Raw genomic sequence first — 25,570 nt, 5'->3', positions numbered from 1 at the left:
TAACAAACTGCCAAAAGAAGAGACATAATGTAGCTATTGCCTGATTTGAAGCACTAATGGGAGTTCTTTGACTGCAGCAAAAATGGAACAGACCTTTTAATCTTGTTTGGCGACCTTTGCAGTCCTTGAATTAGCTTGTCATAAAAAAGAATCAACAAACGTATAAGCCCTTCCTCTTGCATCTAATCTGTAAGCTAGGAAAAGTTACATGAAATAAATGGTGCAGCTGTACTTATTAGAGGCAATGGTGCTAATCAAATTACTCTCTTGTAATTGTCTGCATTTTGAGGCTGACACAAATAGTATGATCCAGAAGGATCCAAAGGACAGAGCTATCTACTTTTAATAATATGGTGAATGAAAGATTTGAAGTGACTGTGTTTGAAAAAACTCAGAGCTTGTCCAGCCACTTAGTCAAATTTTATACCATCCCAAGTTTTTTTCCATCAAGGAAACAATATTTTATTCCCCAAAGCAGTGGAGCAGCAAATAAGCTCCTCTGCTTTTTGATGTTTTCCTTTGTTAGGTTTTAACCAAGAAAAGATTCCATGTAGTCTCAGCTCCATTGGCTAATGGATTTCCAAATGGCCAGGAGTGGGCTTCATAACAAATTCCACAGACCAGTGACAATGGGAACATGGGTCATACAGACTCTGGGATGGCCTTCATTTTTAAGTTCTTCTGTTTACTCCCTGTGGAGGTGTTCATGTTTTCAGGAGAAGAAATGCTACATATGGTTAGACCATAACCCTAGGCCTTCAATACAGAAATGTGATTTCCTACTTAGCCACTGCATGATTTTGGGCAAAGTGCCCAATTTCACGATCTATAATCACGTGCAATAATGCTAAGTAAAAATTGATATTAATCACATTATTAATTAAATTAATAATTACTATTCAACATGGTCTGTATTATATTATACAACCTATATCACTTACATATATAGAATAAAAATAATTAAATTAATTAAAAATTATTTAAAAATTAGATTTTGGATATCTCTTGGGGAAAAAAACCCTTCCTCTGAGCCACTGGATCTTACTGGCTGATGTAAGGTTGATGTAGTAAGATTCAGCCACATTTACAATCACAAAGAGGCATCAAAAAGCCAGAAACTGAGCTAAATGGTATTTCAGACGTGAATGCAGAGTTGCACTGGTACCTGAATTTGCAAATAACCATTTGTTGATGTACGTATTTTGTGTCTTTCCAAGGACATGAACCAAATGCATGGAGTTTCAATGAGTCTCTCCCAGGAAAGTTTGAGACACGGCTCAGAATACCCTTCCTAGTTAAATGACAACACTTACAAAACTACATGTCATGTGTTTGGATTTGTTTTGCACCCAGTCCTGAGTGACTAAACTTCTCAGTACCATGTCAGCAATGCGCACAGGTTTTGTCAGCCAACAAGACAAAAGTTGTTTAAGTGAGGATTTCAGTAGAATCACTGTACAGGACACCCTAGTCAGTGAGTAACAGTAAAACAAAGCTGCATTTCAACAGACATTTCAGTAACTTCAGAAGCATCACCAGTGGGATTTCATTAGCAAGTATCCAAAGTGACATCTACTGGTGCAGATTTGGACTAGCGCAAAACACAGAAATCAAGTTAGAGCAAGGCAGAGCTGCACAAAGAAGCAGACTAATGAGCCCCAAATGTACTAGTGGGGAAGTCAGCACCTGCTGGGTTCTGCTGGATAATTGAACCTCTAACTATTATGGAAGCAGATGGAAATGATGCCAATTTTCTGCTGAGCTCAAATGGTTTGCTAAAGATGCCTTCCCACTATGAATTTTTTAAAAATGGCCTACAGCTACAGCACAGGAAGGAATGCATGTTTCCCATAAGGGAAGTTCTGTTAGTTTAATGCCAAGAGATAAGGCCTGGAACATGCCTGGTTTTCATTCAGACCACCTCTGGAGTTCTCTAGATCTACCTGGTTGGATTCACTAAGACCAAGACATGGTGCATATTCTCAGACTTCTAAGGAAATATCAAGATAAAACTTCTCAGTTTCAGAGGAACATATTCTCTAAAATCCCCTTGAAGATGAATTTGTTTAATAACTGTCTTGGACGTCCTTGGCAGGAGCGTCAATCCCTGTTCTGTGCTGAAAAGCACAACTGGGAAGGCACTACTTCCCTGTCAATTTGCAAGAGAGACTGCTAAACTTGGGCATACCCAGATAACTTAATCAATTTTTTAAAATTTGTGATTGTATTTCCTCTTACTGGAGTAGGCCAGTGGGTTCACCCTTTCACAAAAAACAGTCAATGCCTTACAGACAAGTGGATGCTTTTGGAGATAAAAAACAGAAAATTAAAATTCGTCTGGCATTTCCAAAAGTAGAAAGTGCTAGAGAAGTGGGTGATTTAGTAAAATTGCAAAGGACTGCAGTTTGGAAACAAGTTTGATAGTAAAAATCTGTACTCAAAGCTATGGAAAAAAATGGTAACAGAAACTCCAGAATCTGACTCAGGATCCTCACGTTAGAACATCCTTGCATACAACTGGTTGGGGGTAAAAGTTCTGGTGGAAGGTCAGAAGTCTAGTCCAGGTCAAATCACTGCACACCCTTGGAAGCCTCCAAGAACCTATATGAAAATGATCTGCAGGGGTATAATGCTCTTGAATCACAATGCAAATGTGTTTCTTTCTTCCAAATCTGCCTGGACTCCCTACAGCCTGTCTTCAATACCCAGTGTATCAAATGTGGGCAGAACGCCAAAAGATGTCCTTGCAATGTTCTTCTTCCAGGATAGCCTGAGACTTAATGCTGCAAAGAGTGCAGTTGTTATCAGTTTTCACCATTAGTGTTGTTATGACTATTCCCACCCATCCCACTCACCCATTCCACTTCATGGAAGGCACAGTATAATCCCTCCCTTGCAGAGCATCACACCAAGAGTGTCACAGCCAAGACTTCTTTCTTATAGCCAGAGGACCTGTGACCCAGTTGTAAACACTTCTGTCTATGCCACAAGGAGAATCTGCACTGAACTAAACTAAGCAAGATATTTTTTATTTGGGTTTTTTTATCCCAAATTATAAAAATCCACTGTACCTCTTCATTTGCACAATACATACAGATCTCTGAAAATCTATTTTAAGACCCCAATACTGAACAGTACACTCATCTTCATTAGAACACAAGGGCTGGATAAAAATTTCCATCATTGGTTTAACAGCAACAATTTAAAAGGGAAGAGATCAGACAGAATCTTTATGTTCATAGTAAGATTTTAATCTTTGGAATTACAGAATGTGATTCATTGCTGAGGAAAATATTTTCTTTGAGATCTTGCATATTTTGGCATGCAAATAATACAACTTCTACACTTTTTTCAGTTGCCAGTAGTCTTCAATGACAGATGTACTATACATTTCTTGCTCACAAGGCAAAACTGCACTATCAAAATTACATTTTCAGGCAGTGAAATTTCAGTCCTTTGTACAGGGATTTTTGAAGCCCTTGGCAATATCTGCATCTGAATTTATACAAGAACAAAACATCACATAACATCGAAGAGTTTCGCTAAGAGTGTGAAGCTATTTTAGATCAACAAAGTTTTATCAAATTTAAGTTTACACTCCTGAGGTGGGAGTTTAGTTTCAAAGCTCTGATATTGCTGAAGAACAGACCCAATTCACATTCTGCTATTTTTCCTGCCCTAAAATGGGATTTTAGGAGCTATGCACCAGTTACATAAGGAAATATGCTAATGAAATATTAAAATTAAGTAATTATATGATGTTGCATCTTGATTATTTGACATAAAAATCTAGGGCTGCAGCTATAAATCCTGATTGCCTTTTTGTATGAGTGATTTAGTGCTGAAAGTAAGTTAGGCAATCAGATTAAAAAAAAAAAAAAAGAAAAAAAAAGAGAGAGAGAGAGAGGAAAAAAAAAAGAAAGGGTTCATTATGACAGCATGTCCCCACTGGAAAAACTAAAGACATTAATTTAGGGTTGTTTCTGTTGCCAGCAACCCAAATGCTCCTACATTCCTAAAAGAAGTAAATTCCAATATCATCTACCTTGAGTCATGGAAGGCCAGGAAATTACATATCTCAAATATCCACAAGGAACTGAATAATTTTCATGATTTTCCTGGGACTTAGAGTGCTGTGTCCAGCTCTGGGGCCTCCAACACAAGAAGGACATGGAGCTGCTGAAGCAAGTCCAGAGAAAAGTCACAAAGAGGAGAAACAAGGTCTAAAGTACCTCTCCTATGAAGACAGGCTGGAAAAAATAAGGCTTCAGGGATATTTACATCATCCAATGCTGAAAGGGGGCCAAAAGAAGGCTGGAAATTTACATATACAAGGCCTTGGAATCATAGGACAAGGGGGAATGGCTTTAAATGGAAAGAGGGCAGGTTTATACTACAGAACAGATAGAAATTCTGTACTGTGAGGATGGCTGTGAGACATGGATTTGTAAACGATTCTCAATGCCTAACTGAAAGCTCACACAGTCTTGTACATCTGTATGCAAACTCTGAGATAAGGTGTGCTAACTTAGAACTAAGACATGGAATAGAGAAGACGCTGTTGAGAGATAGCTTGAACTAGAAACAAGTTTCAAACCATGGCCTTGCAAAAAGACCAGATGTTTTGGAGAATTAGAACTGTGAAAGATGCATTGTAGTAAGACCACATGGGGTACAATAACAGGTGATTTGTGTAAAAGTATTAGTAGCATTGTGTGGCAAATGCTGATAGGCTGAAAAACATTTATAAGGTATTGTAAGCAGGAAATAAGTTGGCTTCTGATAGAATGGCATTGAATTTTACATCTCTTATGTATCATCCTTCAACGAGACTGATAATGGAATAAAACTTTTTCAAATTCCTCTCAGTTGCCCCATCTCTGTAGAGCTGGGATTTTCCAGCAGGTGGTGAGGCACTGACACAGGCTGTCCAGAGAAGTTGTGGATGCCATCCTTGTGCCCCATCCCTGGCAGTGTACAATGTCAAGGTTAGATGGGGCTTTGAGAAACCTGGTCTGGTGGCAGATGCCCCCCAAAAGAGGGAGGGGCTGGAACTTGATGATCTGTATAAGGCACCTTCCAACTCAAGCCCTTCCATGATTCTTTTGACAATTCCAAATACTGCAGAGAATCTTACTGCCTAATGGCTGACAGCATTTAATGGCCCAATAAGAGATATGGGAAGAATTAGTGGCACACACCCAGAGGCAGAAGGGACTCAAACAGAGCAAGCACTGCAAGGAGCCACTCCTGGTGGGTGATGTGCTGCCTGCAGGAAAAAACCTCAAAGCCAGATTTTGCCATTCCTCTCTTGCCTGCAAAGGCACAAGCAGTTATGAGCATTTCTTGCTGTGCCTTTGAGGCTCACTGATGGAACAAGTTACATTCTTCTGCCACCAAAGCTTTAATCACATAATAACCCTTCTGCATTCATACCTCACAAACAGAAAAAACTTAACAAAACTCTGTCCCCCAACCTGATAAATATCAGAAGAAACTGTGCTTAAGATGAACTCAGCTAGCTTAGTGAAAACATAAAAATAATAATAATAGCAATAGGGAGTTAAACCCTCAGATCAGGAAATTCATTATATTGCCGTCAGAATTTTTATATTATATAGTAAATGAGCTTGTAAACACACATTGTAAGACACATCAGAGATGAAATACTGAACATCTGTTTATTAAGAAAACAATTAACTTTGTCTTATGCAATAGGAGAGCTGAGGTTCCTAGAAGTAGAAACAAATGATTATGCACTTTGTCACACCTTTACACAGCATCCAACAAGGACAATTACACTTGTAGAGACCACTTTAATTCTTACAGATTAGAACTTTACATTTTACACTTTTCCATACTTTTCATGCAGATTTCATGCCCCATTGGAAGGGCAGAAATCCTTACTAATATAATTAAACTCCTGCTTTATTTTTACTTTTATCCTACATGTGCTCTGTAGGACATGAATCCTTATTGGGAATCCTTATTCATGTAGCCGATTTTCTGTTTTATAGTACATAATCCATGTTCTATAAACCATGTGCTATATGGCATATGACCAGAATGTAAGGCTGGTTAAAGACAAGCTGGGTCAGAGACATTTCCCCCTTTTACTCAGACACTTGTGTATATTAAAAAACACTGAAGCAGCTCATGCTCCACCACAAGTATGAGCCTAAACTTAAATTCTGTCTTGAAATCAAGCCATTTGGACCATGCTTCCTTCCTTTTTGGTTTAAATCTACTGTTTTAAGGACAACCTTGAGCTTCTGCTACTTTTCAACAGGGATTCAGCAATGGTGACTACTAAAAACATGTGTGAGATTTTCAGGAAGCCAAACTGTAGATACTGTCTCACTAAGACAGGTAGAGTGTTAACTACTGAGCATGGACATAGGGTTTCTCAGGACTGGGCTCTACCACTGTGGTAGAAATTATTAATTATGTAAATAATTAATTATGGATTATCACACAAAGAAAGTAATTTGCTTTCACTGCTGAGGTGTGCACATACAGAAACAATTTGTTTATAGAAGGCAGTATTCCACACAAGAGCACTGGAAAAAGAAAGCTCCTGCAGCATGGCAAACTGACCGTACTTGCTATTAGCAAGGTAACAGGGATATTAGCTATCCACAGCCTCACTTGCCAGACAAAGGGGCACTGGAGGCCTCTCAGTAGTCCTGCCTGTGTTGGTCAGGTGTGGCAACTCTCCCCAGAAGATCTGTGAGGCATTAGTATCAAGAGCAAAACAAGATCAGATCAGAATGCAAGCTACATGCACACCTCCTGAGGCAGAATGAAGCTGGAGTATACCCCAGTTATGCTCTTCACATTCTTTCAGTCCATTTTCACTGCCTGATGCTGGACTTTGATACTGGGTAGTAACTCAGACAACTGGTGGTCCAGCTATTTCAAAATGTCATGTTCAAATGTTATTCCTAAAAATTTATTTCCAACTGAAAATGCAGCATATTTTTAATGGGAAAAACAAAACAAAACAAAACCCAACCAAAAACAAAACCCAACCAAAATCCCCTCATTTCTGTGTAGTTCATACTACCATCTCCCTAACTAATTTCTATGCGCTGCTGGCTTGAGGGCATACATGTCTCAATTTAACAGATTGGATTTAAAAGTTAACGCAGGCTGGAACGTATCTGTGGTATCTGTCATGATTCCTTCTAAGCCCTGCCACAGCTCCACATTTCCTGAAGCCCTAGACAAGAGAGTGTATCCATAACAATTGTTGGGAAGCCAAGGCAAAAAGTCAAAACCAACAAACATGATGAGTCCATCCTTTTATCAGCCTCATGCAGAGCCATATGAACTCACTGGTGAAGCTGTGATTTCCTGCCTGGATTGCTTTCCTAACATTCTGCAGCTACACTAAGGAATAATTGTGACTGTGGGTTCACAACCTAGGACACACACTTTCAAACTTTTATTCTGCATAAATAATCTGTTCCTATTCAATCACTCGAATGAATTGCTATTTTTTACTCTCTCACATGAGAAATGAGCGAATATCATAATGGAGCTTTCTAAAACTTAAAATGTCTTCAATTTTATTCATACCTGCTAACAGAAACTTGGGCTGGTATACATACCAGGCAGAACATCTGTTTTAGTTTTCTTCTTTTCTGCATTTTTGCTTTTACTGGAGTTAAGAGAATAAACAAAGGTAACTTCTAAATAATCAAGTAATGAAGGAAATAATCCAGCTCTTTTTTAATTCTTTGAACATCTGTTTCATACTTCCAACCCCCAATCATCACTACTAGAAGACAGTCTTGTATATCATCAAATCCATCTTTGTCAGGACAAGGCAATCTCTTGAAGGGAAGGGAAGGAAAAGAAAGCTAAGGGATACATCTCCTTTTTACAGCTTTATCCATCTTTTCTGATTCTGCAGAAAACAAATGCATACTCCCAGGAAAAAGAAAACCACAGGAAAATGAGCTCACAATACAGATGGCCTGCCCAAAGGAGGACTTCCTGATGCTAATCTCAAAGGTACTCCACCACACCAGTCCAAAGCCTTGACTGAGGTCAAATAATGTTCCTCCAAGTATTCTTATTCTCCTTTTCAGCACACCCAACTCCTTCCAAATTGCTCAAGGATTCAGTGCAATTCTAAGGGACTTTGCCACTCAGCTGTCAGCCAGCTCAGCAAAGTCCAGATAGTTGCCAGTATCACAGGGAAATCCTCTCTGGCTGTAGCTCAGCCTGTATGCATCCTACTCATGAATGAAATTGCCTTGGAATTATAAAAGAGGACATCTCAGACTTTTTTAATGCTTTTAACAGCAGTTTTCCCACCAGCAAGAAAAAGGCAACCCCTATCTACATCTGGGAACAATTCAGTGGTCCAGAAGAGACAGTCACCAGTGAAAACCAGGCATTAGCTCATTTGCTTGCAACTCAGAAATTTACTACTCTTTTTTTTTTTGTCCTCATGACCTTTGTCATTGCTTTGAAACAGTTCTACCTGTAAACATACATTAAACATATTATGCACACATTGATAAGCTTATATTAATATATTAGATTCTCTAGATATATATTCATTAAATATATTATTGCTGAAGTTGTTCAGCCTGGAGAAGAGAAGGCTCCAGGGAGACTTCATTGCAAACTTCCATACCTCAAAATGGCTTATAAAAAGGAGGGAGAGGAACTTTTTGTACAGGAATATAGTTACAGGACAAGGTACATGTTTTTAAACTGGAAGAAGAAGGGTTTAGATTACGTATTAGGAAGAAACTCTTTCCTCAGATGTGGTGAAGCCCTGGCAGAGTTTGCCCAGAGAAGCTGTGGCTGCCCTGTCCCTGGAAGACTGAAAGGCCAGGTTGGATGGGGCTCTGAGCATCCTGATCTGGTGAAAAATGTTCCTGCTCATGGTAGAGGGGTTGGAAATAGATGATCTTTAAGGTCCTTCCAACTCAAACCATTTGACAATTCTATGATTCTATGATTAGAAATTAACAATTTTTGACCAGGTAGAGGTTCTGTATTTCTGTCAACCAGTACTCATTTTTAAATTATCATATGGATACCTTTCTCTGGCAGTGTAAAAGGTAGACAATTCCCTCAAAGTCCTTTCTTTTCTTAGAAGCATTATCCCAATTTTCTTTATTTTCAGAACATTTCTTAGGAACTCTTTGCAGGCTGCACTGTGCCACCAGAGAAATTTAATTTACCTTTATTCATGCTTCCATCATGAATCTTAAGAACTGGGTCAGAAGTTTGGCCCAGTGCAAATATAGTTTTGTTTATGTCTTTTCCAAGACATGTTCTTAGAGCACAGAGGTAGGAACTCCACAGGGGAACACCTCTTATACTGAGCAAGACTTTCTCATTCTATTTACAGGTATTTTCTTTGGCCCATGACGTAAGTCAACTGACAAGCCTTCATCATTAGAAACCCCTTGTCCAACCATTGCCCACATTTGTCTCCAAAATACCTGAACACCAGGACATCTTCTTGCAAATGTAACTTATTCCAAAGAGACAGACCTGGCTTTGAGGGTGAGGCATCAAAACTGTCTTCTCCCTCCACACATCAATCCCTAATAATTAATGTATAAAAACTTTCTTTCTGATAAATCCCATGTGAGTGGTAGAAGCCTAAATATTTACAGTAGAGTAGATTTTTCCCATATCACTGGTCAACACAATAAAGCTTTGGAATCAATACAGAAGATAGCTGCAACATACCTCTCAGAAACTCACTGAATTATGATGCTTCTCATAAAACACAAATGCAAGCTTGGAAAGCATCCAATCTTCCAAGGGTCAAGGAAGCCTCTATCACTTAATATAATGTGAGCACTTAATAGATAATGAGAAAAACAGATGGATTTCTCCCCTCACCTTCACTCTGTATTTAAACTTTGCAGACCTGTGGAAGGTGTGTCTAAGCAGGAACAGGGCTAGAGGAAGAGTGCAAAAATTTAGGAAGTTCTATGTGGCGGAGTAGTTAAATGTTTCTATCCTTGTGCCTAGAGAACTAGTCACAAATAAGCTGATAACAGGTGTTCTTCTTTGGGCATTATAAGTTGACCAGTGTGTGTTGAAAGCCAGTTACCTACCTTGTCTCGAATCCCTTGTCTCATAACTTCTCTTTCAGCCTCCATCTTGGCATATTTGGCTTTCCTCTCTTCCTCTTGCTGCCGAAGAGCTTCCTGTCGTTCCTCTTCTTTCTTAGCAGCATCTGGGTCTTTCTCCTCATCCCCACCCAGCATCTTCCCCATGTCTTTGGTAGCCCCTAGAGAAAGCACAGGAGAAAATCAGCTCTGTAAGAAAGGGGTGAAAATACCCAGGATGACAGCTCTCTCCTTCCCCATGCTCAGGGCCATCTGTCATTCCCTCTGCATCTGGAAAGGTTTCTTCATTCACTGAGGAGGCAGCACACTCTCCCAGGCAGGAGGTGGACAAAGCACTTAACCTGATCAGGTAAGTTACCTGGCACTGGCAGCAGAAGCACAGCAGCAAAAGGAAGAGACCATATTTGTAGATTTGCATGATGGCAGGACAGTTTTTTTGCAGTCCTGAAAAGGACAAGCTGCCATCCACATCATGTTTTCACTTTATCGGCTCAGCCAAGTGACTGAAGATTGATTTTGAAGGGTCTTTAATGTAATAGATAGGTAATACATCCAGAACAAAATGACTCCAGGGCCGGGAAAGGAATTTGAAATCTTGATTGCAGGGATGACTAATCACAGTCTTAATTGTTGTCAGAAATTACACATCCCATGACAGGTAGGACCACATGGCATTAGCAAACAGTTTGAGTTGATGAATTCTAGGCTCCTACCGTGTATCAGGAAAAAGCAGCATCTCTGCATGTCTCTTATCAGTTCTTGGAGACCACGGCCTGCAATGCTTAGTACCTCCATGGGATCATGGTTTTGCCTTGTTCCACTGCTGAACACACATTGTTCCCAAATGTTTAGTTCCTCAGTGTTCCTGAGGCAGTTTTTTGCTGTTCTGCAAAGCCTCTGCACAACCATGCAAATGAGGAGGTTTCCTGCCTGCCCCTTTATCCCCAAAGTGCTGCATAAATCTATTTATCCTGTATTTCAGAGACATTTTTATTAGCAAATGACAGTCAATCCTCTAGCCAGGTAGAAAAACAGTTGCTGAGGAAAGGGGAAGAGCATGTACTGTGATACAGCACCATGAGTGCACTGGAGGGCAGCAGCAGGGTCAAGCCTGGTTACATGGATGAAGAGAAGACACATATCTTTTGGAAGCAGTGTTGGACATTGCCTGCAGCAGGAAAACACTCTGTATCTTTTACTAAAAGAGGTTCCTTCATCCTGGAAAAGCCCCGTAGGTCCTTAGATGCTGAGTCAGGACACCTCCACATTGGCTCATTGCTGGCTGAGGTTTAACTGAATTAAACTGAGACAGCCTTGCTCTTACACATAGTCAGAAGTATACATATTCAATTTCTCCTGTTTCACATAAAGCAAAGGTTTCTGGCCTTTACAAAGGCTCAGACTGGAAGGAGACACTATCAAAGACCTGCCAAGTAATTGTTTGTTTTATCAAAGGCTAAGTGAAGGAAAGAGTTCTCACAGCTCCTTATAAATTACTCCTCAGTGTGTCAACACTGCTGGAGGACTGTGATTGCTCTTGCTTTCCACATCAGTTCTTGGGACAGTGATTGTGAAACCTTGATCCTTAAGGGAAGGAACATCTCCAACCTCTCAGAATGATTCCTCCTGAACTGCTGCAGTGATAGCACTTACCAGATCAGCTATTGCTTCTAATAACCACCAAAGAATTTGTGAAGAGGTAAGCAGATCCCTTTTCTCTCCACATTCCTTTTCCAGGTTACATATTTTCCCAGAACCCTAAGCTGAAAGCAACCCTGAATCAAAAACAACACTCCAATCCCCATAATGTGACAGAGAAATGCCCCCTTTATATCTCATACAGAGAAGTATGGGGAAACTGGTAATTTTAAGCCTTACAAGATCTGGTTGTAATACACAGTGGGGTTTTTTTTGCCAGGTGGTTTAAAACAACAGTAAACATGACTGCCTCTATTCAGCTGGCTAACCACAAACTTCCTGACACTTCCATGGTTAGGAATTTGTGGTTTAAAACAAAAAGACACCTAGGAACCCCAGACAAACCCCACCTGGAATATTCGTGGTCCCTGTCTATTATCAGACTTCCTCTACCAGCATTTTGCATCCTTCATTGCAGGATAAGAGTAGTACAGAAACTCTTGCATATTGATGGAACATTTACCCAGACCTTCTGGTGATTTCTTTCCTGTAGTGTAAGGAAGGCTACCTGAAATTGCAAGTAAGCAAAAATTTCATAGCAAGCAAATAGGAAATAAAGCCCACTTGTGTCACACGTCCCTGCTGCAGGAACCTGTCTAAGCAGCCTTACTGTGCAAACGTCAGTGATCACAAACCTCACTAACACCTTTAATTTCTGGGTCCCCCTCAAAAGATTTCTCCACTGATGATCAAACTAATTTGGGCTCAATAATCTATCAAGTTTATCTCTTTTTAGTTTCTCTGCAATTAGAGCTGCACAGACAGCATAAAACTCTAGTTACTTAGGAAACAGAATTCAGCAGCAGAGAGAGACTTTTTTTTTTCCCTCTAAGCACTACTTCCAGGCTATCATTAAACCATAATGTCAGCTCAGATCATCATGTAAGAAGTGAAATTGCATAACTTTCTTTTATTTCTTAGGCAAGACCAAGTTTTCAAATACAGAAGATATTCTGTTGTGCAGCCATTCAGCATACAGGACACATAGAAGAACAAGAATGCAGTTTCAGGATCCTCATAGAGTCTCTTAATTCATCTCTGATTTCAAAGTCACCTTCTAAATGTTTAAAATGCTACAGTGGTATCACTGTTAACTAACTGGAAGGAAATGTATTATAAGAACCAAAATTTTACACTACATTTTAACTAAGAACTCTAGTGCTACTTTTGGAAAAGCTTTTTTTCTATCTTCTTTGTTCTTCATCCTAAATTGTAGACTGTTGTTAACTCTCCCTGGATAACAGCTTCTGTTTTTAATAGTTCAGCAGCAAAGATTCCAGAAAATGCATCTCCATGCAACAGAGGTGCCTCATTATGGGCACAAGCAGAAGGAAAGAGCAGTTGTTCTGTCCTTAGGCCCACTTTTGAAGCTTCCAAGGAAACAGGGGAAGGACTTACTGAATCTGTTCTGTTGATGTACCTGAGAGGTTTTGTCTTTATTTTGTCTTTTGGTCTTTCACACCCCAATCATGACATATACCTTGACACAAAGAGAAGACTGCCACACTATTTACTAATCAGTAAAGAATTTTAATCAACATTATTTCTTACATCTTTAGACAAGGCTACAGAAAGGAAATAGAAATGGCTAAAGTGCTAGGACAATGTGCCAGCTGTCACCATTCTACAAACAGCTTTACCCTTAAAGGACACAAAACTTCCACATGGAAAAGCATCCCAGAAGTGGTGTGAAAACAAGTGGCGTGGTAGTTATTTCAAAGAAACACATATTCCCTTAATCAATCCAGGCTAAATAGCTAAACAACCAGGTTTTAAGCCAAATACTATGGGTAAACTTAGATATGATATGCTGATATGCTGGTTTTAGCCAAGGTAGAATTGATTTTCTTCACAGAGAACTTTTTATGGGTTGCATTTTGGATTGTGTTGAATACAGTGATGATAATTACATTTTTGTTACTGTCAAGCAGGGCTTTTCTGCTTTTCAAGACCTTTTCTGCTCTTTGTACTGCCACACTGATGAGGAAGCTGGGGGTGAATGAAAAACTGGGAGGGGACACAGCCAGGACAGACAACCCAAAATGACTGAAGGGATAATCCAGAACAGTATTTAAAGCTGGGTGCAAGAAGGAGGAAGGAGGGAACATTTGAATAATGTCATTTTTCTTCCTAAGTCATCGTGAGGTGTGAAGGGGCCCTGGAAATGCAAAACACCTGCCTGTTCATGGGAAACAGTGAATTAATTCATTGTTTTGCATTGCTTGCAGGTGTGGCTTTTGCTTTCCCTGTTAAACTGCCTGTATCTCGAACCCACAAATTTTCTAGCTGGTGTGGGAGTGCTTGGTTGCTGGCTGAGGTTAAAACGTGTCATATGCATTTATGTGAGTTTTGCTGGGTTAAATTGTCATTATGCATCTGAAAAAGAGTAACACAGTTGCTCAGGTACATGTGAGAGACACTCCCAGTGAAAGAGCAGAAAAGCAGGTCATCTGTATGAAAAGTTTTATCACAGCTTTGGGGCTGTGATGGACAACAAGCTGACCACGAGCTCACAATGCATCCTTGCAGCAGAGAGGGTTAACAGTCTTCTGGGATGCATTAGAAACACTGCTGTCAAGGGGTTGAAGGATCCTTCCCATCTATCCAGCCCTGTTGTGACCAAATTTGGAGTGATGTGCTCAGTTCTGGGCTTCAAGATACAAAAGGGAGATGCCGCTACTGGAGTGAGACAGCAAAGAAGTGAGAGAGCCATGAAGACATTTAGGATACTCAAGGAGCTTTGATATAATAAGAGCCCGAGAGAGCAGGGACTGCTTAGCCTGGAGAAGAGGAGGTACAAGGGGGTCCAGTAGTGTAAACACCCAGTGAAACAGAAGGAATATGAGGCAATCAGATGGGTGCCCAGTGACAGGAGAAGAGGTAAGGTGTGCAAACTCAAGTACAGTGAATACAATTTAAATATTAGAAAAAGATAAAGTTGTAGAAAGTCACTGTAGAGCCTCCATCTGTGGAGATATTTGAAAATTCATAAGCCACAGCTTTGAGCAACCTGCTGTAGGTAACCCTTTCGGAGAATGAGGCTGGACTAGACAACCCTCGTAGATAAGCAACAGCTTCAGATGTTGTGTGACTCTTGAGACCTCATAAGAGGTAAGTAAGTGTTTTGAATTACATCTGAAAGTGACTGAAGTTAATTTTGGAACAAAACCAGTGAACAGTACATGCCCTCTATCTGAAAAAAGGTAAATTCTTAACTGCCAGACTTCTGTTACAGAAGCACCACCAACCATGAGCTAACCCCTCAATAGCTGACTGACATCCACCCACCTTTCATGCAGAAAACGTAAACTTGCAAATCAACTTGCAAGAGCACTGTTGAATTTGCTACTTGATTAAAAAAATGTCCTAAATATGGCAGGCAAAGTTGTGTGCTGGGAAAGCTGCAGGACTAGGATTAATAAGGATGATTTACAGAGACATAGGAATATCTTAGGGCTTCTTAATTAATTAAAGAATGATGGAAATTTGCACACACCATTGTTTCAGGTAAGATAATTATGTGAAATCAAAAGCTTTTCCTTTGCACAAATTTAATTTCATATTGTAGACGAGTAATACCCAAACCTGTCTTTTAAAATGAGTACAGTTGTGTATGATTAGATCAGATAATGATGCAAAAGTTGTCCCTCTCAACAACAGGTTTCAGAGGAAGCAGCAAGAGGTCTACCTGAAACAGGCATGCGCTGAGGGAATTTTACAGGGTCTTTTTTGGAAGTACTATTTGTGGCTGAGCCATATTTAGATTGAACAGACAGGACAACAGATTCCTCAGAGTCTCTAAATCACAGCATGTCTCTATCACATCTTCCTAACATAAGGAGCTAATCACAGAATAGTGTTCTGGAGCAGGAACAGGTCACTCATTTTTGCAGAATCACTTCAGAACCAGAACTAAGTATGTTTTATTGATATCAGTAAGGATCATCAAGGCTATGATATAAAGCTTATGTCTGAAAAAAACCCCAAAATATCTGACTTCCTCCTGCTACAGTTTCAATAAAAGTGAAACAGCCCTTCAGGAAGGTATTGTGCAACATTCAAAAGTGGTACTTCCATGAAAAAAAACCACATGTTTATATATTAATACTGAATAGTGCTAAAGGAGCCATCACAATTTAACAATTAACTAAAACTAATAAACCTACTGAAATGTATTACATGAAGAAATTCTCAATTAAATTCAAAGCTCAGAGCAGACATGAGTATCTTTCTCTTCTTACTTTTTATGATCCACTCATCTTACAGAACTCAGACAGAACTCATTTATATGCATTTGTGCTTCCTGGGACAATCTATGAGTTTATGCTTATTTCCAGGTCAGTGAGAAGCCTATCTTCTTCAGCACTAACTTTTCTGTGATATCATGGGAAAGATATTGGAAGGATTCTATGAAGTTGGTTCAGACATATCAAGTGATGAGGCATGGGTCATGGGTCCTGTGCAAGTTATGCAATGGCAGAACACAAATGGGTAAGAGGAAGGAATAGAAAGGAGCAATCAAAGCTTCATTTCACTTTGTTCATAAATTAATGCTACTGAAAAATGGTCTGCTGCTGGGGACCTTTGCTTCAGCCATTCCCCTTCCCCAGACTTAACTTTCTCTATCTCTGGTATTTTACTTCAGTCTTTCTCTCTCCCTCTGTATCCAACCCATACAAACTGTATTGCCAAACAAAACTTTTTTTCTTGCAGGGAAACAAAATGGTAAGCTGAGCAAATTGTCTCTACAGGTACATGAGATATTTAAGGATATTTGGAGGTATTTAGAACAGCAACTATTTTGAAACATCACCACTGAGGTAATGTGTCATTCCCCCTGCAGACACCAAGGCAGACTTTAAAGGCTGATGTTGAAGGGCCTTTTGCCAGCTTGGTACAAAGCCAAACAGAGGCACTTTGAATTTTCTAGAAATTATTTTTCCCATGTTATTTTAGGTAGTAATAGGTTTTAACATGTGCAAGACCTATGTTTCACTCTGCAGATGGGTATTGAAGCCAAAAAATTAATGAGGTAGATAGCCACTTTAACAGAAAAAATGTTTTTCTTACCTTACAAGCTGCTGAATAATCTTCTTTGGCAGATAATGGAAAATACATTTTTCCAGCAAGACCTTGTCAGCCTAATTAAAATAATTTTTAACCTAAAATTTTAGTCTCCTTGCTTTTATCTCCACAAAGTTTCCATCTCTTCACAGTGACAGTTCTTCTCTAGCTACATAGTACAGTACTTGCACAAAAACATCAGTCTCCTGCTACCTGCACATTTGTGCAACAAGTGTATAAATCCCTTTCCTATTGTCTCCTTCTAGCTTACAACTAGCAATTCCTGTTTGTAAGTGAATTCTTCCCTTAGTATAATATTTATTTCTTTGCACTGGTTTCATGTCTTCTTAATACAACATTAACTAAAACAATAAAGTTCCCTATGAAATTTATATGGAGACATTATTTTCGAGTGACATTCATTTGATCTGATATTACACTCGCAGTCCAATATCCTGAACCTTTGGAGCACTCATTTTTCATGGAATCATAGGATCATACAGGTTGGGAAAGACTGTTGAGACCATCAACTCCAACTACTATCTAACACTGTGCAGTCCACCACCAACCACGTCCTTAAGTGCCATGCCTGCATCTATTTAAAATGCCTCCAGAGATGCTGACTCTACCACTTCATTGCTACAGTTTGGTCCAATGTTTGAGAACCCTTCTGCTGGCAATATTTTTCCAACTCCCTTGCCATTCTCTGGATATGCTCCAATACCTCAATGTCCTTTCTGTAGTGAGGGGTCCAGAACTGGACACAGCACTCAAAATGCAGCCTCACCAGTGCCAGGTACAGGAGGTGGTTAAATGGTCCTACTGGCTGCACAGGCCAGGTGCCACTGGCCTTCTTGGCCACCTGGGTACAGTCCTAGGTCAGCTGCACTCAGTCGGCAGCCCCAGGTCCTTCTCTGCTGGGCAGCTTTCCAGACACTCTACCCCAGCCTGCAACACTGCATGGGGTTATTGTGACCCAGCAGCAGGATCTAGCACTTTGCTTGTCATTTATTATTGAGGTTTTTTAATTGCCAACCACAATTTCAATTTCATGACGAACTAGAAACCAGCACTGGGCTAATACATATCTGTTATTGAAAATGATACTACAGGTGTTTTTCCAGGTTGAAGCAGGTACTACATTTTATAATCAGTTTCTGAAAGATGTCAAACACTCCTGATGGCCTGTCAGTTGTAGCTAATTTGCATGCATCTGACTTAGTGTTCTTCTTATCTCGTACTGTGCCATGCACTTCTGATTTAGTATAGTTAATATCTCTGAGGAGTGAGATACTCACTTCAGTTTGTTCACTAGCTTGCAAAACTCCTCTGCTGCAAAGCAAACAAACAGACAAACAAACAAGCTTACTTCCTAGTTGAAATATATTCTCCTAATATTCTCTGATGGACTCATTCACTCTCTTTCTGCTCTGTGACCTTCCACGAAGCCTACAAGGTAGCATGAACAATTATTTTCTGATACATGAGTTATGCCAAATAAATATCGTAATATGACCATTTCATGCTGAGAACATGGTGAGATGATTGACACAAACATACAATACAAAACAAATGTGCAAAGACAGAAACTGCGGGAAAGTTAATTGCTACCTCTGGTCTGGGAAGGGTAAGGCTTTGCAGAGGAAAGAAACTTAGTTTCAGTTCCATACCTAAACCCATTTCACATTCTGCACGGGTTTCATTTCCATCTGACTGCATCATTCTGTGACTGAAACCATGGTGAAGCACTTCCACCACTCTCTTTGAAGACACATAGGCCATTAGGAAAAGTTATTGCTTCAGTCACTCATAAAAGTAATAATTGCATTGATTGAAAACAGATCGTCTGGAAATACATAAGCAAGTCCTGTGGAGGAGGAAAACAAGACAACTGGATCAAAGAATAGAATTTAAAAACATAATTTATATTCCAGTTTTGTTATACAAGGTATTACTTCAGTGTGGGTATGTGTTTAAGAAGTACACCTGTAAGTACGAACCTGTCATACAAGGAAACACCTGATGATGCACATGCAAAGGTCAGTGTTAGCAGTATCAGTGTGTCTGTGACCCAAAAATGTGTCTGGGGCTGGGGGCACACTGTCAGACAAAAGCAGCTCAGATCCCTCCACAGACAGAACTTAGCCTTTCGCTCACACATACTCCACACAGATATTTGAATAAACAGGTACCATGAAGGAGCACTCTCCCTTCCCCAGTCCACACTGATGCTGGTGTCCACTGCAGAAGAGCACAAGGTTGTGAGTCTTCAAGACACTGCAGCTGTGCAAAGAGGGGCCTGGAGGAGGTATCTTTGTTCCTGAGACCAACACACACAGCAGGCAGGTTCCTGAGACTCCTTTTACCTACCTCCTACCAGTTAAATCCTGATACAAGGCAGCAAGAGGAAAAAGCAAAAAGCTGGAAACAAAAGCAATCATCAGTCTGTAGCACCCAGCACTAAGAAAATATTCAACCACTGTGCTTCCACTGGCAGTTTGCACAGGTAGAGAGATGAAAATGATAGAGACATGATGGGGAGTGATTCTAGGGTACCAGACTGAGCTGCCAGCTGAAGAGTGCAAATCTGACTCTGCTTTTGGAGGGATCATTACTACTCCAAGATGCCTGATGCACCACAGCCCTCCATTTACGTTGCAAAGTGTGTTCAACCCTAGTTAAAACGCAGTCTGCCTTGCTTTCAGGCACATTGTATAAATACATTTCCAGATACACTACACAAAAAATAGCAATCTGCAAACCATTCTTTTGAACTACTACACAAATCTTTTCCCTAAAAGGCAAGGTGATGCCTTTTATTACTTGGTAAGGGATTAAGAGACATTTTAAGATTAAGAAGATTTACAGCAATTAAGATAATGTAAGTTTCTGTTACTGCCTCTGTTCCAGAGCTGCTGCATTCATCTTTGGGAGGTACTCCCATTTCTCCTTCTCCAGAATTTTGTTGATCTTCATTGTTTGCATTGTAAAGCCTATGGATACAGACAGTTTTGAGTCAGATCTACATGTAGAAGGGTGCAGTCCCTTTTTCAGGGGAAAACTCCAGGCAACCTCACAACCATTAAGCAGGACCATCTTCCTGTATAACATAAATTCATAGCTTCATGGTTACAGTTTTGACCAATAATCCCTGGCAAACACTTGTCTTGTCCTCCTGACCGCTATGACCCAGATAGGATGTAGCTGTAAATAATCCCCAAACAAAGGCAAACAAAGGTTCCTTTTCTAGTCCATGGAGGTCTACTCCAGCTAGTTACAGATCTTGGGATGAAATTCTTCAGGTCATGTGGAAGTGCCTCCTTTACGAGGATAATTCTCCTCTGGACTTTCTTGCCTGATACCTACTGATGGAGAAATGAATGTAGGCATCTTGTTCACAGGACCCCACCTGCACTGCAGCATTCTGGCATTAGTCACATGCAGCTTGTAGTTCCAGCAGAGAAAAAAAAAAAAAAGAAAGCAGATCTGTTTGCCACAATATTTATTTGCCCCTGATTTATGATTGTTCCAATCCTGCTTTCCTGCTTCAGAGAATTATTCAGTTCAGCACAGAAAGAACAGCTGAATTAAAAAAAAAAAATCTAACTGTGTATATCTCTGCTGCTCTTACAGATTTCCTAAATTCATCCTGGTGACAGATTCCAGACCTTATCTGTTACCTTGGAAAATGATGGTGTTCTCCACGGTTTCTGACTGACAAGAATGAGTCCATTCAGAAAGCCCAGAAACATCAGTCTGTGAGATAATCCCGCTGACTGGAACCTTCCTGTTGCTTTAAAGAAAGGCTAACAGAGACTGGAGCAACACCACACAACAGTAAATTTGATTACATGTTTAGTATATACACATAGAATTTATCTCAACTGACAGCCAACACAAACCTATCTAAATACAGCTGTGAGACCAAGGAAGCCAGAAGAACATGACTTCTCTCTCTGGTGGGAAGCAAGTCACCTTCTCTGCTGCCATGGAGGGACATTAAATGCTGCTCCTATATGGACTTCCAAATTCCAGATTCTCATGTTATACTTGGGGCAGGGGTGGAGGAGGATGTGGACTAGATGACTTTTAAAGGTTCCATCCAACAAACTACTCTGTGATTTCTTACCATATACCTTAAAATAGTACATCATCAAAACCAGATGAATATGTTAAGTAGTACTAGGAGCAAGAAAACATTTTTATTAATTAAAAAAAAAAACACCACAAAAACAAACTAAATAATTCAAAATATACCAGAAGAACAGACATGCTAGCAAGATATTATGGCTGCCTCAGTTCCTTCCTCAGGGACTTGGGTGGGAGATTGTAAACTGCTCCCTTGGCCCCCCACAGATTTTCTAAGAAGGCATGTCTCCTTGAAATAGACTACTGTACTGGAAGGAAGAAATGACACTGCATAAGGGCACTGGGACCAGCCATAAGCTAAACTATCACAAACAGAAACATCCTCACACAGGAAAGTTCTAAAGAGACTCAGTCAAATCTTCAAGAATCATTATGAGCTTTTTTCATGCAGTTGAGTTCTTATTATGAGAGGTCATTGGGAACTTCTACATAGCAGCAAGGGAAGTTTAAACAGCTCTAATAGAGCTTAGCTGGTAAAAATACTTACATAATAGAAAAGGTAGGAACTCCTTAGAAATAATTACTTCACCTTCACTCATTTTCTAAATATGCTTCAAGAGAAGTGGATGCTTGGTAACAGAAGTGTAGCAATACACTGGTGCTGTAGTGCTTCTTGGTAGCTGCAGTGATTTCAGTGGAATGATAGTATACCGGAGGAAAACATTCTTTGGAATGTGCTTTTACTCAAGTTAGGAGCTTGTAAGTCCCATCTTACTGAATAGAGTCAAGTTTTCTTTGAAGAAATGTTAAAATAATTTCTGTCAGTCATCTATCATGTTTTCTCAGTCCTAAGGGTCAGTAGGCACACTGTGAGTAGGAGGAGACAGGGTTTTCATAAGTGAAGCAATACCAGTGATTGCAGACACATTGTGCCCAGGCAGAACTCTTCAAATTTGGATTTCTCTCAGAGGTTACTTCATACAGCCACAGACAGAAATGTAACATATACACTCACACACACATACACAAGCATTGTATCTGCTAGCCAGAGTAGCTCTCTCTCTCCCCAGCTTGGATTATTCTAGTTTTTTGTGGGAGTTCCATCTAGGATGCAGCACTGATGGAACAGACCAAACTATCTGGAAGAAAAAAATAGAGACTAAATGTCTAAGTGTACCTCCAGGACTTTAAGAACAGAAACTATCAAAAAGCCATAACCTTCCCTTAAATAAAAAAAAAATCACTTCAAAGATATAATTTCTTCTCAAATCACTCCTGTTGTAACCATCACAGGCTTATTAACAGATATGGCATCACATGACATCATTGAGGATTCTTTGTCAATGCCATTTAGTGGCCTATTTTCAGAAAACTGCAAAAATGTATAAAAGTACCCAAAAATAGGAGAAGCACTGCTGGAGTACTTGCTCCCTTGTAAGTTCAAAGCTTTCGAGAGATCTGAGATGCCAAAACTGACCTGAGAAGAAAATAACTGAAGTCACTTTTAGTCTAAGACTTAGGGGTTTATTTGAAATGAAGTAATAAGAAAAATCAACTGAAAGGCAGTCATTAATGCATTACATCGTTTCATATTCTAAAAGACTAGAAATCCAAATGCAAAGTTGAAATTACATTTTCAAAAGTAAAGGATAAAAACAAAACAAGAGAAACAACTTACAGGAGAGGTCTGCTGAGCTGTTGTTCATGCTTCAAGTATGATAATTAGGTAAGATATGTGAGATTCTTTTCAAAGCTGTCATCGTTTGGTTATTCTGTGGTCATTGTATCTCACCTGCAAACCCGAAAATCTTTGTCCTGGCAAGATGCAGATTCTGAGTAAAACTTTTGCTCGGCATAAACTTCCATAAATAAGTTGCCTTCACAAGTATGTAGCTAAAGAGTGTCAGAATGTGAATCCCTATGCCTCTGGACTCTGGAAACACAGCTCCCATAATTGCCCTGTAGCTACTGTCTTTTTTCATGTCTTGTTTAAACCACAGTCTGGTTTAGCCTTTAGTGTTGATTAACACAACTCTGAACTCCACATCATTATCTCTCCCTCTATGCAGTTGACTTCACACTTTTTTCACTGCCTGCAAATGCTCTTCAAGGATCTTGTGCAGTTTGCAAACTCAGGCCTTTGAACACCTCAACAAAAAACTGCCTCACAGACTGTGTAAATCTAATCTGACATCCAGAAAAAAACATATTTCAGGACTAAGAAAGTCTATTTCCTTAAAATATCTAGAAAAAGAAGGAAACATCTATTCCCAAGCTGAGGCATGTATCATTTCTCTTGCACATGTTCCTGCCATGTAGGTAAGCCTTCACTTTTACACCAACATTTGTGATTCTGAGTCCTGAAGACCCCTATGGGTGTAACCTTCAAAACAAAGGCTGTTTTTTCTTTTTACATGGACAGAAACAGATTACTGAGACAGTTCCCCAGGCAGGCTTTATCATTTGTTGACAAGTCCAAGGCCAATCCAGCTATCTAACATTACTGAAGTCTGTACTTCAGGTTTGCTCTTGGTGTCTCTTTCATATCCTGGTGTCTTGTTCAGTCTCTACAACAGTAGGAACTGTACAACCCATTTTGAATATGCAGATTTCAGGACAAATACTCCTGAAAGAAGGTAGGCAAATTTTCTTGCAGAATTTTATAGTAATTGGCTTCAGGAGACAAAAACCCCACAGTGCTGATGGAACACTCAGGGAGCAAAAACCTCTTGTAAGTCACCTTGCAGCCTTGATTGAACAAGATGTGCTTGTTCTATTTTCAGTCTTCCATCAGTAGCTCTTTCTTTCACCCTTTTTAATATATAGGCCATGCCTGCTATTGATCCATGCATTTTCAGCAAAGTATGGCGTTACCTCAGTCTATAGAATTACTCAGAAAAGCTCAAGGGATCAGGACATAATTGAGCAAGAAAAATAATTGATGTAATTTCTGTACTTTTTACTTTTTACGTTAGGAGAGTCAAAAGAAAATTGAAGGGCATGAAACACTTTTGAACCAGGAGAAAATGGTTTTTGAAAACTTTTCTATGAAAGACTTTAAACTGTTGCCTAATTTGAGATTTCACATCCTCATTTAGGGATAAAAGATGAGAAAACCAAGATTTCAAGAGCTCGCAACTCTATATTAACCTCCACTCGGAGAAATATTACATAAATGAAAAGGTAACAATACAGTACTAAAGCAAAAAAAGTATTTATATGTATGCCTATCTAGGGGAAAGGACAAGGGAAGAGTTGTGCAAGACTGTTGGTCTGACTCCTTGAATTCATCTAGATCTACATGGAGAAAGCTTACTATGTAAACAACACAGCTGCATTCAGCCTGCATTCATTACTTTTGTGAATATCACCTTCTCCTTTGCTCCAAAGGAAATATTGCAAATGATGGTCAGGGCTATTCAGACAGCTATAGCTCAAGCAAGCACTTCCTTTTTCCTTTGGGAAATGTCCATTGTTGTAAGTCTATAAAGCCCATTCTCCAGACACACTCTGTCCCTCTTTTTCCCTGAATGGAAGGTACAGCAGGAGGGTGAAAAGCAGTCCTCCACAAGGCTCTCTTTACAAGCCACAGCCACATCTGTTGCCTTACCAGAGCAACAGAAAACTTAGTGTTTGAAAGAGCCTCTGAGGAGGGCAGTCTCACCCAAAATCTTGATACTACACTGCAGTATCATATATAGTTCTAAATACACAAACATCAAATCCAGTACAATCAGGAGAGATTATGTCCTGTTCTTCTTTAAGAATTTTAAGGTAGGGGCAGCAGAATCCCTCAGAGCCATGAAGAAAGAACAACCATGTTCATTTGTGGTATAAAATGACTGCTTCCCATACCATGCTAAAGAGCTGCAGTTTTTTTTCTTGTGGCAAACAGATATTCTATCCACATTGGTCCTTTGTATTCATAGATTCACAACAGAAATACTACCAAAATAATTGTTTTACAAATGTGCATTATTCAATGGTTTGTCAAATACCTTAATCATGGAAGCATCAGAGCAGGGTCTCTAACCTAGAGGAAAGATGACTATCAAATTATCATTTTCCATTTTTTTTCACAGTGTATCCTCTATGAACTATATTGAATGTAAACATGAGTTGATATGTCATTACTGTCAAAAAGGACCTAGAAATACTGTAATTCAGACTTAAGAATGGACTAAGTAGAAGATAACATGAGATTTTGGCAATAGCTAACCCTAAACAGAAAATTCTGCAGCTCCAAGTTTGGTCCCATTTGATGTTTCTGTTGCCTGTCCGCTAGACTCGGGAATAATCCACACACACAAGCACTGGTTACACTGTGTATTCTCCTTGCTGTGATTCAGAGCAATGCATTATTAGCAGTTGGTAAGAGGAGAGAATACTGTCATCAAAAGTCAGGGCAGTATTTCTGGTGGCTGTGGAGCTTCTCCTGTACCCGCCCTAGATGTATGCTCACAATAGTAGCTGATGTACTTGAATTAACTCAGATGAGATGTATTCAAGGTAGGTTCTCTAACAAACTCCTTCCCAAGCTCTTGTTAGCAGTGCTGCTCAAGCCAGGCATTCCCAGCCAGCTGGGAGGCCACTGGCCAGCCAAGACT

At 39.7% G+C, this 25,570-nt stretch overlaps 1 protein-coding gene across 1 annotated transcript in view; it reads right to left on the bottom strand.

Annotated features, from left to right (window-relative positions):
• CPLX1 (complexin 1) overlaps positions 1–25,570 on the bottom strand; it is a 102,656-nt gene that overhangs the window by 27,428 nt on the left and 49,658 nt on the right. The window contains exon 3 of the mRNA XM_062513931.1: positions 10,098–10,273. Within this exon, the coding sequence (XP_062369915.1) occupies positions 10,098–10,273 (176 nt within the window). The remainder of the gene's footprint in view (positions 1–10,097; positions 10,274–25,570) is intronic.

The sequence above is a fragment of the Cinclus cinclus genome, chromosome Z (genome assembly GCF_963662255.1).
Source record: "Cinclus cinclus chromosome Z, bCinCin1.1, whole genome shotgun sequence".
In the NCBI taxonomy this organism is placed as follows: domain Eukaryota; kingdom Metazoa; phylum Chordata; class Aves; order Passeriformes; family Cinclidae; genus Cinclus; species Cinclus cinclus.
Note: the sequence above shows the minus strand (reverse complement) of the source record. Positions and strands in the feature narration are given on the sequence as shown.